At 41.8% G+C, this 13,546-nt stretch overlaps 1 protein-coding gene across 2 annotated transcripts in view; it reads right to left on the bottom strand.

Moving 5' to 3' along the window:
• The window catches only part of KCNK2 (potassium two pore domain channel subfamily K member 2), a 417,482-nt gene that overhangs the window by 107,737 nt on the left and 296,199 nt on the right, over window positions 1–13,546 (bottom strand). For both annotated transcript variants that reach the window (XM_069233893.1, XM_069233894.1), the window contains exon 5: window positions 456–642. In XM_069233893.1, coding sequence (XP_069089994.1) covers window positions 456–642 — 187 coding nt within the window. The remainder of the gene's footprint in view (window positions 1–455; window positions 643–13,546) is intronic.

Below are 13,546 nucleotides of genomic sequence, written 5' to 3' on the forward strand. Positions count from 1 at the left end.
CTCAGGCCCCCAGCACCCTTGGATTTGCAATGCCTAAATTGCGAATTCCTAACTGGAATTTGTAAATTAAGAAATGCAAGACCATTCGCACCTATGGGCCTTCAGGCCCATAGAGATGAGTGGAGTCCCATTCCTTAATAGCGATTCCCTAATAGCAGTTGCGAATTTTAAGAAATCGCTATTAGGGATTTGCTATTTTCATACATACCATTTTGCATTTCTCAAATAGCGATTTCTTAAAATTTGCTATTTAGGAAATGCAAAACAGTACTATGATACATCTGGCCCCAAGTGTGGATTTAATGTGGCCAAATGGAGGGGGGTGGGAGGGCTCATATGCTTCGCCATTTACCCACTGATCAAAGTTATGTGCAGAACCTTTATCCTGAAGTTCAAAAAATGGGCTAATGAATTCGTATTGACAACATATACATGGATTGGCGGCGAGATCTTACCTGCAACATAGTCCCCAAATCCAATGGTGGTTAAAGTAATGACTACAAAATAAATTGCATCTAAAGTATTCCAGCCTTCTATGTGCTTGAAAATGATTGAAGGAATGGCAACAAACAGTACACAGCCAAATAAAATGAATATAACTGTTGATATAATCCGAATTTTCGTCTGGCTCACATTCCATTTCTGCAAACAAAACAAATAAAAACCCATAATGAAGAGAGATGCTTTTATAAAGTGTAAATTTAGAACAACAATGAAAATGATTACAGTGTGCCAGCATGACTCTGTTTTACTGTTTTTAGGAAAATGCAACCCCTTAAAAGAAGAAGTTTTTTTTTATTGAACTAGGTCACCACATACAACACCATGAGAAACATCCTGCATCCTAAGAAGAAATGAAAATTGTTTTTTTCTTTGGCTTTACCCAAGAAACATAAAGTAAAGCATTAGACTTTTATATTACAAACTGATAACTTGCATTAAATGTATTGGGGATTCACAACTCTTTCCCTCTGAAGGTCTAACTTAGCACTAAAAACATTTAAGCTCTGCATTACAACAGTATTGTGATTCAAAAAAGGTGGACTATCACAGTTCTTCATGTCTATTTGTCACTGAAAAGTGAATAGGTGCAACAATGCCTTCAGATTTCTTAGGATCTGTAGGCGACACCTAGAGAACGTGACTAAAAGAGGGTCGGGGTAGTCAGGCAATGTAATGCAAATGATGACATAACCCATATCATCATACCATTGTGCTGATTTTCCACTTTTGCAATGCCTTTCTCTCTTATAAAGCTACACCTATTTGATATAGAGTAAATAGCAAGAAAGTCTGTGAAGGTCTATGAAAATCTCATATTTTCTTTACTTTAGGAATATACTTCTAAAAATAATCCCTTAAGTAATAAAGAGCCTCATTTAGAATTTGGCAGTTGGGTTACTCCATCACAAATGCAAAAGATATCCCGTCCGCTGTATTACAGGTGCCATTGGACATAATGCATTTGTAATATCGCGGAGAGGATATCTATCACGTTTGTGATTGAGTAGCCATCCATTGAACTCTAAATCAGGCCCTAAGTCTAAAATGAGGATCCAAAAAGATGAAACTAAAGAGTTAAATTTGATCTTTCTTTCTTTCAAGTTGTAGCTGCTTTGAAAAAATTTTTGACAATGATTCTACAAGTATCAACTTTAGTTTTTCATTTTTGTGGGAATGGGGGGGCAACGCCTGGCACTTCAGTCCTAAACGTAACCTGATACTACCCAACTCAATACTTTAGTTCTTACTATATGTTCTCACTCCATGATAATCTGGTGGTATGTTCCTACTTCTTCTGCTGAATGTACCAAAATTACTTCTCTGATCTTCTATTAGGTCAGTGTAAAGCCTGCTTAAACTGTCTTAAATGGCTCACATAACAAAAAAAGAATTATATTGAAATACATAAAAAGGGAGTTAGGGTCAGCTCCCTTCAACCACTGCTTTTTGTTGGTGCCATTCCCATTTTAGATAACTTCACAAGACAGACTTTTAGTATTGGAAGTGTGAGTCACCACAAGTGATTACCTTACGCCTCTCTGAATGAGTCCTCATAGGTATGGGTGAGCAGCTAGAGGAAAAGCAGGCCACAAACATGGCACACTACAGAATGAAACTTTAGGAAAAGGCTGAAGTCAGCACCAAGACCTTCACAAATTGCGGCTTGTCACCACACCCTTCTTCGATTAACCTTTACCCCGAGATGAATTAGAGGTCGCACGGCGAGGTTCCGCATTTGCAAGCAGGCTAGGCTAGGCTTAGGGGACCAAAGTTATTACAAAGCAATTAGATCATGCTGCTCTACCAGTTGCTGTGATCACTCAAGCTCAACTTTGTTTTCTCTCTACCAACCATCAGCAAAAGGTTTAATATTGAACAGGTTGTACCAAGGAGTAACACACAGTTCTTTTTTGCTGAGGACACTGGGTTGGTCAGGCTGAGAGGGTGTGAGCTTATTCTGAAGTTGGAATGGGGCTACAAAATTGAACCAGAATAGCTACATGATGCTCCTAGATCTCAAAGCTTCAGTGTCTCACAAGTATTGTTGTCTTTCTTGGAACTGGTCTGTCTTGCATGTGATTTACAAGAACAATTGCTTACAGTTAGCATTTCAATGTAATATGATGTGCACTTCAATGTTTAGGCATAATTTGTAAATTATCTAATTTTATCAGGTCGTGAACATTCACGCCTGTATGGTTAGCACTATGAAAAAGGAATAAAGCCAGAAAAAAGACTATAGTTCAGTAAACAATTACTTCTCAAATAAAAGTGGGTCAAAGTTTCATTGTTTGTAAAAATAAAATTTTAATTTAATAATGGGGTAGTCTGCTTGTGGGTTATAGCACTTATTCAAAGGTTCCTCGCCTTCCTATATTTCAAAAGATGTAAGCAGGTATCCACCAAATGCACCACCTCTTTAAATATAAGGAACAGAACTCATTATCTGGGTACAACTGATAAACATACATAATATATATTTGCATACATGGATCTTAGTAACACAGAACCACCCCATTGCAGGCATGGGTGGTTCAACTAACTCTGTAATTTCTCAAACAGTGAGGTGCTTGCAGTAATTTAAGACTACATATACATATGTATAAGTTAATTGTTTGATTAATTAAAGCCATTACAATCATTTTGGAACAACACAATATAATAATCTTGAGTACTGTACATCTATTACAACTATCATCCCATATCACATGTAGTTAAAATTACCCTAGATATTCCTATGCAGAAAAAATAAAACGTTTGTTAAAAACAATAAATACCTTCATGTCATCCAGCTGCATACTAATATATAACTAGAGCTTACTTTTCACAAAATGTTCAATCGAAATGGACATGTTTAAATCATAAGGCCTGTTCTAGACCCACTAAATAGTTCACCATATTTTAGCTACTGGTCGGCTGCAGTTAACTTTAGAAAATGAAAAAAACATTTATAGGATTTTTATGTCAAGATACATGTTCATAGCAGTTCACCATATACAAAACCTAGACCATCAAGGTGAAACATGCAAAAATCATTACCGAGGGCTACACAAAAATTGTTAAATTGCTCAAAGTTAATTTCCTGTCTTTACCCTTCTAATCAGTCACTATTTAACAATAGTCAGCTCATTCACAAAACCTGTGCAAATTTTGAGCTAACTATTAATTCGCCAACTTTTAGCTTCGATTCAATTATTGATTATCAGTAAATCATGTAAAAAACCTTCAAAAGACATATGGTATAAGCCACTAAATCTCAATGGAGCATGTTCAAACCATTTACAGGTCATGAACAAGCACACTGCGGAATTTATCATAAATTCTATCATAATACACTTACGTATATTAAAATCAAATAGTTGGTTAAACTAGAAAAACAACTGGTTATGTTAAGATCAAAAACATTTTCCACCTCAGTCAAAAATTTTACAAACTGACAGGTAATCTGTGTTGACTTGCCAGTTAGACATAGAATAAGTGCTTGACGGCATGTTCTTAACCCAGCTTTTAAAAACACAGTGTTTAATCAAATTTGTCAAACATATGTCAGGCTTGGGCAGACACATACTATATTTAAGTTTCCTGTGGGTAGCCATATAGCCTGCAACTGTTAGTTGGCCATTCTTGGAGCCATTTTAGTGTCTTGTCCTTAGTTGGATATAGAACAAGTTTTAACTTCAAATATACATACTGGATGCGTGATGTAAAAGAGACAGTCATAAAAGTCTGGATGCCCAAGTTCTCAATTTATAACTGCCCAGGCATGTTTTTCAACATTAAACAAAAATAAATTTGTTGCTTAGTTGAAAAAGTGTTCAAACACACTACATTGATCTCTAGAGGCATAGAAGGCTGTATTCCAAAAGTATGATATGACTGTGATGAGTGGGACCTCAATGCCCCAGTATATGAGGATTTATTAATTTCCTCCCACCACATATTTCCAGGGGAACCAGGTTCAGATTAAAGCAGAGAGTGTACATTTTAAAAAGGCAGCCTGTCGCACTGGAGCCTTCCCTTGGAGGCCAAACTCTAATCGTATTTCAGTCTGACCAATATTCTTTGGAATCCTAAAAACTGATTTTATAGCCTTGATTTGCAACAGGTCTTATAATTTAACGTCCTCCCCATGGTAGATGACTGAACCACAGGCTAATGCTGGAATTCACTTTGCAGATATGATTTTCACAAGATGATTGTAAGTGCGGCATCTTAGTGTTTCTCAAAGTGATATAAAGTTGAAAATGAGAGAAGCTGTTTTGGCTCTTCATTGATCAAAAATACCTCTAAAAGAAATCATGTTATCAAACAAAATACCAAGGTATTTGTAGCTCTTAACTAATTCAATTGGCTGTCCTTTTGCATACCAGGTTTATGATCTTGTTTAAGATGCCCCGATTGTCAAAATTTTGTTTTCTTAAAATTAAGCTCAAGAAGATGAAGAGAAATATATTTGTCAAAGAATTTGAGTAAGGGTTCTAGACCTATGGGTGTCTGGCTGAATAGATGGTATGAGCATATTGTAGATATTTAGAGGACTGTTTGCAAATTTGGGAGGATGGGCATGTGTAGCTTACGGATGTTGTTTCAAATCCTCCACAAAAGGATTACATAAACACGGAGCAAGCACATACATTTGTTTTAAGCCATTAGATGTTTCAAATTTCTGTGTAAGGCAGGTTCCATGACCAAACGTAACCTGCACCCAGGTGTTCATAGAAAGGAGGGTGATAAGCTCTAAATATACCAAAATGCACAGAAAAAAAAAATCAGCAAAAGGAGCTAGGGCCTGTTCACAAACTGCATTTAGTAGGATGTGAAGTAGTACTAGAGGAGTACTACTTATTTATTAAAATGCTATTCACTAACCTACGTGCAGACACCGCCTCCTCTGCCACTCCAACCTTTTGGGACAGGGTAATTGGCTAGAATATAGTGAATATTCACACCAAAATTGGGGGGGGGGGGTTAGGCAGTGGTGGGTGCCACTGAACATGGGTGGCGGGGCAGGGATAACAAAAATATTAATTAAATAAATTTTTTAAAACCACTTAATGTCCTCGCCTCTTCAGGAAGCACACAGGCTCCCAGACTCCCATCAGCCAATCACAGAGCTGTTGTCACCAGCATGACAGCAGCGTTGTGATTGGTGTGGGTGGCCTGCTTCGGTGCTCGCAGGAGGGAGTGAAGGTCTAACCTGGCTCAGCAAAAAATAAAATGATAATAATGCTCTGTTATTATCATTTTATTTTCTTGCTTCTGCAAGCAGAGGGGCAATGCTCCTCCACCTTAGCGAAGGAGCTCACTCTGGGTTTAGGGTAAATGTACTCCAGTCTAACTGTGGAGTAAGTCCAGCACCTCACACAGCCACCTTCAGATATTGCAACACCGTATATATTTTATATATTTTATATATTTTTTTATGAGGTTCATTTGTATTTTATTTGTATTGTATATGTTATATATACTTTTATTGTTGTAAAAAAAAAAAAAAAAAAAAAAAAACATATTGCCTGACTTTCCAAATATAAAATTAGCATACACTTATTTAAATTTTTTAAAATGAACATTAGAAAAAATGGATTTTCACATAACTAATAATATTTTAATATATATTAAATAGATTGTAACTTTACATGTGATTTTTTCTTTAAATTATTTTTTAAGGTTTACTACTTAATTAAAATATTAATTCACTATATTTTAATTAATAAACTAAATACGACATTTAAATTAATGTGCTGTAACATTTGAAAAATATTAGTTTTAGGTTAAAATAACATTTTACAGAATTCTGTTAAGAGCCTTTGTGTCTTGATTGATGCCAATTTGACTTTAAAAACCCAAGTGAGGATTGTGATTTCCTCATGTTTCCTTCAACTCAGGATAATCAGAAAGATCTGCAACCTTTTGTCTTTTGAGGCCCTCAAACAGGTCGTTATTGCTTTGGTACTCTCCAGATTAGATTAAACTAATTATTTGTACATGGTTCTTCCTAAGTGTCTAAATCGCAGACTCTAATTAGTTCAAAACGAAGCAGCTATGCTGCTGTTTCAGCAACCATGCTAGTATCACATTACCCACTTATTGAGCAATCTGCACTGGCTGCCTGTAGAACAGCGCTCCATTTCCAAGTCAGGATGTCTTATTTTTAAGTCACTCCAGTCACTTTGCCCCATTTTTTTTTCTGTCCGTATACAAAAACATATCCCCAGCCGCAACTTGAGATTTTCTTACACTAACCTTCTTTCCATTCCCACGTTTAAAAAAAAGACAAGGGGTGGCTCTAAGTTTCAGGATAGGCAGCCCGTATATGAACGCTTTTCTGTTAGAAATGCAAAGCTACAGAAACGTCTTCAACGCATACAGAACGCCTCCGTACGCCTCATCCTCGACATACCGTGCCACAGCCACATATCCGCCCACCTGAAACACCTGCACTGGCTCCCCGTCAACAAGAGGATCACCTTCAGGCTCCTCACCCACGCACACAAAGCTTTTTACAACATGGGCCCCGAATACCTCAACAGCCGCCTCTCGTTATACACGCCCACCCGTCAGCTTCGCTCAGCCAGCCTCGCCCTCGCCACCGTCCCACGTATCCGCAGAACCACCACAGGAGGTAAATCTTTCACCTACCTGGCAGCCACAGCATGGAACTTCCTCCCCGCTCACCTAAGAACTACCCAGGACCATCTCGCCTTCAGGAAGCGCCTCAAGACATGGCTTTTTGAGCAGCAGTAACCCCCCCCCAGCGCCTTGAGACCCTCTTGGGTGAGTAGCGCACTCTATAAATGCATTGATTGATTGAGAAATGTGACTCTTCTTCCTATACGGCATTCAGAAAAATCTTAAAGATGTGGCTTGTCAGGTTGGCATAGGAGTAAGGATCAGTTGTACATTACATTTTAGTCACCCTAGCACCAAGACACCAATTTAAAGAATGTGCGCTTTAGACTTATTTGTAAAATAACAAAACATAACAATAACATATGTTTAAATTTTTTTAATTCTTAATAAACCTTAGGAGATCTATGCCACAATCCAGAAGGTCTCCACCTGGGAGTGAAAAGTTACAAGTAGCACCTTTACCCAGACAAATCCTGGTGGAGGAGGCTCCACTGGTACTGGAGACATGTAACTCTGCACTAGGAGTAGGTTTGCACTTGGGAATGGTGAATAGCATAAAGTGTAAGCTTGCTACTAGGTGTACTAGCACATCTTCACTAAATAAGTTTACACCTGTCATTTACTTTTGTAAATAAGGCCCATTAAGTCTAGCTTTTTTTATCTAAGTTTTTCTTTATTACTTGGCTAGATTGTGTGTAATTTCAGCTAGATGGTGAATGTAAAAATGGGTGAATGGGTAGATTAATGAGGTACTACATGGAAATATATATGGCTGAGTGACTGCTAGAAACTTGGGTACTAGTTGAGAAGGGGACAACCCCTCCATTCAAGTAATAATCACAGTCCTTGTCAGGGTGAACCGCAAAAGCTATTACAATAGCCCTCTGGTAGCTAGACACAGAAGAAGTCAGGGTTCAATTACACACAATGTAAAGCATTTATGCAGCATTCAAATATAATAAAGTGAAAACGCAACACTAGAAAAATACCAAACCAATTTATAAAAACAGAGAAAGTTGATAAATATGACATTAAAATGACAAAAAAACAAACAAGTAAAACCACAAATATGAGTTTTTAAAAGTTTGAGTTACAAATGGTACCAAAAAGCACTAACTATTGGTATCTGGTCGTGCTAGACTGAGTAAAAGTCAAAAGTTAATGCCGACTGCAATGGAGCTCAGGGCGGCTATATGGATTAGGTTTGGCCCGTTGGAAAGTTTACCTTCTACTTAGTCCAGTCTCACCTGACCTTGTGGGCGAGTTCATCAGCGGTCAGGCTATAGGCTCTACCCAGATGGGCTTGTGAATGGTGGGTTCCTGGGGTGCCAGTCTTTGGTCAGAACCTCCTCTTTGGTGCAGGTCAGTCGTTGTCGATGCAAGGAGCTAGTAGAGGATCAAAACTTTGTCGATGAGAAACATGTAGTTGTTGCAAACGCAAAGAGCTCCATGTTGGTTAAGTCTAGAGCCTCTTGCAGGAACAATGTAGTTGGCAGTCAGATGTACTTCCAGTGTTGGCCTCGGTCAAGTCAGTTCATGATTGCAAGGAGAATGGGGTCAAAGGCCTCAGCACCTCTGGTTCTTCACCTGGAGATCAGGTCTTGTATTTTTAAGTTTGACAGAATGCAAGCTGACACAAGTCAAGAGTGAAGGCCATTGGGGCACCTCTTGGGAGTCAGGACACACTCCAGCAGAGGCCAGCAGCTGTCTCCAGGCAGGTCTATTTTGTACTTGTCAGCTAAGCAGTTGCTGGGAAGGTCATCTGGAAGACTGCTGTGTCCCTATTTTTCAAACAGAAGGATGCCTCCAGACCTTGCAATTGCTTCTGGGGTCCTAGGTTCAAAGCAAGCAGGTCCAATCTTTTTTCAGGATTCAGACAGCAAGGCAGTTCTGCTTCTGAGTGTCTACACGCCTAGAAGTGGTCTGATTTCAGGTTCTGAAGGTGCCACTTTTATACACAGTTCGAGTCTATAGGTGGAAGACCCCCTCTTTGTCCAACACTAAAATGTTTCAGGTCAGTTCTTCTCTTTCACCTTGGTCTGGCTCAAGGATGGCTGGTGAAACAAAGTACAGGCAAGACTATGAGTGCGGTGCATTAACCAGTGACAAGGCAGGCGGCTTCTGAAGTCAGGAAGTTGTTAGGTACAACCCTCAGGCACTCTTTGAAGCTCAGAAGGGGCTGGGAACACCCTCAAGACCATCCTGCCCAGGAGAGCAATACCCTTTCCCACACTCAAGGCCCTTTTGTTCCTTGTCTGGAAGGAATACAAACCACACTGCTGGGGTATTAACAGTTATGTAACCCGGGGCACTGGAATAAAGGTATGTTTGTTTTAGGCAGACAAATGCCAATGTTCTAAAAGTGGCATTTTCAAAATAGTAACTTAACAGTTGACTATACTATTAAAGAGGATCTTAAAATACAAGTGAAATGAGTGTAAGAAGTACTTATCTAGCTGTTCCCATGTCATGGCGCTGGCTGGCGTTTCTAGGACTAAGGGCTGTGCACTCTCCCATGAGATGCTTATGGACCCTCGTATTCACCCTGGGGGGCATAGACTCTGTGGCAAATGTCATTCTGGAGGCTAAAGTGGTGTGTCTTGTTACGGTGCTTTTATTTGGCCCCCTGCGTGCAGTGTTGTCAAACACATGCTTTGTGAAGTGGATTATGTGCTGTTGGGTCCTTCAATCGGACCACTGGAAGTAGGCCGGGGATGAATTGGGAGCAGTAAATAAATGACACCACACTCAGTATTGCTTGGGGTCACTGCCTATTGGCACCAAACCAACAGGCTCCTTTATTTTCTCTCCCCATGACGTCAGGATGAAACCACCCGTCCCTCGCATCAAACGTTTGTCATCAGCTTGAGTTAATAACACTTTCCGAACACCCCTTTTGTCATGGTATACCCCTGGTCCAAACACAACATTCCTCCTCAACTTTAAAATGAAATAGAAATTTTCAAACACATAACAGAACATACAAACATACTGTCTGAATACCAGATGGACCATTATATTAACGATGTCCCTGTATCCGCAAGGTATGGCTTCTGAGTGTCCGGCTATGAACACACATAGTCTTTCAGTTTCGCCGGGGCAGAAATTCGGAATGGCAGATTAGATCTGTCCAAAAACCTTTTCGAGGTGTGACATCAGGAATCAGGATCTCAGAGAACCTTTCAGGACCCCTCTCGCCATCACTCCGATCAGGCTCACTGTTCAGGGCTGTATCCACTACATGCCGTACCTCTCTGGTTTGATGGGTACAACTTGGCAGACAAATCTCCCCATACGAAGAGGGTATCATGAACTCTTCCTTCTCTCCCAAACAATTCTCAGCCATCTCACTCGATTCGTGTTCCTGTCCATCACAGTTGTACCGTTTGAAACATGAAATATTCCTAGTTACTGCCTCATCATTTCTCTTGACGGTCACAAGAGTCCCCTTCACTCTGGCGACTGTCCACGGACTTGGCTCAAAAGGTAGCTTGAACTTTCCCCCGGGATGTCTGTTCTTCATTAACACCAGATCTCCCACTTGCAAATCTCTCACACGAGCTTGTCTTTTTTTTTTACATCTGATCATTTTGTGCTTGTCTGTTTCGTCGTCTAATTTCCACTTGATCCTGGATTGTTGTGGGAACCGCTACCTGAGGAATAGTGTCTCTCACATCCTTTCTCATGCAAATTGAACTTGGGGACACTCCGGTCGTGCTGTGTGGCGTCAAACGGTATTCCATCAGGAATTCGAAAATAGCACAGTCCAAGTTCCTCCCTTGTGCTACTGCAATTCGCAACACCGTATTTAAAGTCCTCATAAACCGTTACACTTCTCCGTTGGTTTGAGGCCACCGCAGAGTGATCTTGCGGTGATGAACAGCATGCGAGGCCAAATAGGAGCCAAACTCATGGCTCGAGAATGGGGGGCCATTGTCAGTTCTCAGCTCCTGTATGATCCCGTGGGTGGCCATTATCTTTTCCAGACATGGTATCACCTTCTCTGTGATGGTGGACTCCAGCAGTTCCACCTCCGGATACTTCGAGAAGTCGTCCATTACGACCAAATTGTGCCGTCCGTTGGGTAGGCTGCCCAGATCTGCACTGGCTCTCTGCCAGGGAATGGACGGAATGGGCTCCGTAATGATAAGTGGCGGGGGTCCGCCGGCCCCACCATTTGGCACACATGACACTGCTGTATTGTCTGTTCCACCCGGTCGTCCAGATGAGGAAACCACACTTTGCTTCACATTGCTTTGGTCTTTACCATGCCCTGATGGGCGGCATGAGCCAAGTCAATCGTTCTTTGTCGCAAACTTTCGGGGATGATGAGACGACTGCCTCGCAGAAGACTGTCTTCTGAGGACACTGCCAATTCATGTCGAACACGGAACAGTGCCTGCAATGCAGTACTTGCCTCCACGGTTCTAAGAGACAGATTCTGTTTCAACCGATGCCATCTCCCATCACTGACGCATGACATGGCCATCTGTAGGACTTCTTCCTTCTGGGTAGCCTCCTGTATCTCTTTCAGGGACACAGGGAGCGGCTCGACCTCTCCACCATTAACCTCACGTACTCCTCGATGGCTTCTGCTTCATCTTCTTTCAGTGCTGTGACGGGCCTGGCGTGGCGTGAGAGGTAGTCAGCTGGATTCTGAGTGCCTGGGCTGTATACCACCAAAAACTGGTATCCTTGCAACTGAAGAATCCATTTCTCAATTCTAAGGGGAGGCTGCGACGTGGTTTTGTTGAACAACGGTATTAGGGGTTTGTGATCTGCATATATCACGAAGGGATGACCATAGATGTACAAATGATAATGGCGACATCCGCAATTTACCGCTAACGCCCCCTTTTCAATATGTGAATAGTGTTGCTCCGTCATGGTCAATGCTCTGCTGGCATACGCTACAGGTGCCCATTCACCATCCTTTCCTTTTTGGGACAGCACAGCCCCGAGCCCGACCGGGCTAGCGTCTACCGATAGTTCTGTGTCTTTAGCAGGGTCAAAATATACTAATGTGGTCTCCGCAGATAGTGCCTGTTTAGTTGCTTGGAACGCCGTCTCCTGTGTCAGATTCCATTCCCACGGAGTGTGGGCCTCCGTGAGTTCCCGCAATGGGGCCGTGAGAGAAGTCAGGTTTGGGATGAATCTCCCGCAATATGTCACCATGCCCAAAAAACTGCGAACACCGGTGACTGACGTGGGTGCAGGTGCATCTTTTATGTCCGCCACCTTCTCCGGGTCAGGCCAAACACCCTTCTTCGAAAAGTGATACCCAAAAAAAGCAATGTCCTGTCTCAAAAATTCACACGTTTCTCGGTGTAGTGTTAGTCCATTTAGGTGCAAACTTTGGAAGACAGCTCGAAGTCTCTTTAAGTGTGTCTCTACCGTGGGAGCATGCACCAAAATGTTGTCACTCACGTTGATGACGCCCTCTAGACCAGCCAAAACACCTCGTATTGTGTCTTCCGCAGCACTGGCAATCCCAAAACTCAGGCGTCGGTATCTCCTCAGCCCTACATGGGTGGAAAAAGTTGTTATTGCGCAGGACTCCGGGGCTAGCATTAGTTGATGATACCCTGCACACAAGTCCATTTTGGAGAACCACTTTGAGCCACTGACTTCCGCCACTATGTCATCCACCGTGGGTGTGAGATGACGTTCTCTCCTGATGGCCACGTTTGGTAGGCGCATATCTACGCATATGTGTACTTCTCCTGGTTGTTTTGGTTTTCTCGTAATTACGATCAGCGACACCCAAGGTGTTGGTCCTTCCACTTTTTTAATAATATCAGCCTCCTCTAGCTTCCTTAACTCAGCCTCCACCTGCGCTCGAAGGTGAAAAGCTATGCGTCTGTGTTTGAGGGCCACCGGTTCTATGGACTTGTCGATATGCAGTTTCACCTGACGGTCTTTCAGGCAGCCAATTCCTCTGAATAGATCAGCATATTCCTCTTGGAGGCTCTCCAGCGCCCCTATATGTTTGCTGAATGCGAATACCACCAATTTTAGCTCTCCAGCAGTGCGGCAACTGAGTAACATTCTGGTTCCTATCTTTGTGACGTATACTTTGGCTTGTATAGTTGTGTCTTCATGAGCAATGTCTGTCATGAAGACTCCTGCCAGTGGGAGCGGTGTTGTTGATCCGAATGCAAACACTTGCACTGCTGTGTGGCGAAGGGGAGGGCGATGTGGCAGTTGATTGAATGCCGACTGGGCCAGTATGTTGATCGAGGCCCCAGTGTCGATTAGTCCAGTTACTTGGTGACCTGCCACCTTTACTTTGCATTTGGGGATTTTCTTTCTGGTCTGGCTGCCTAGTTCTGAAGCATGGATTATGTAGACCGTCCCTTCAGGCTCGTCGTCATCATCCATGTCGGGAATTACATTGGGTTGTTGAACTGCC

Source organism: Pleurodeles waltl, chromosome 5 (genome assembly GCF_031143425.1).
Source record: "Pleurodeles waltl isolate 20211129_DDA chromosome 5, aPleWal1.hap1.20221129, whole genome shotgun sequence".
NCBI lineage: Eukaryota > Metazoa > Chordata > Amphibia > Caudata > Salamandridae > Pleurodeles > Pleurodeles waltl.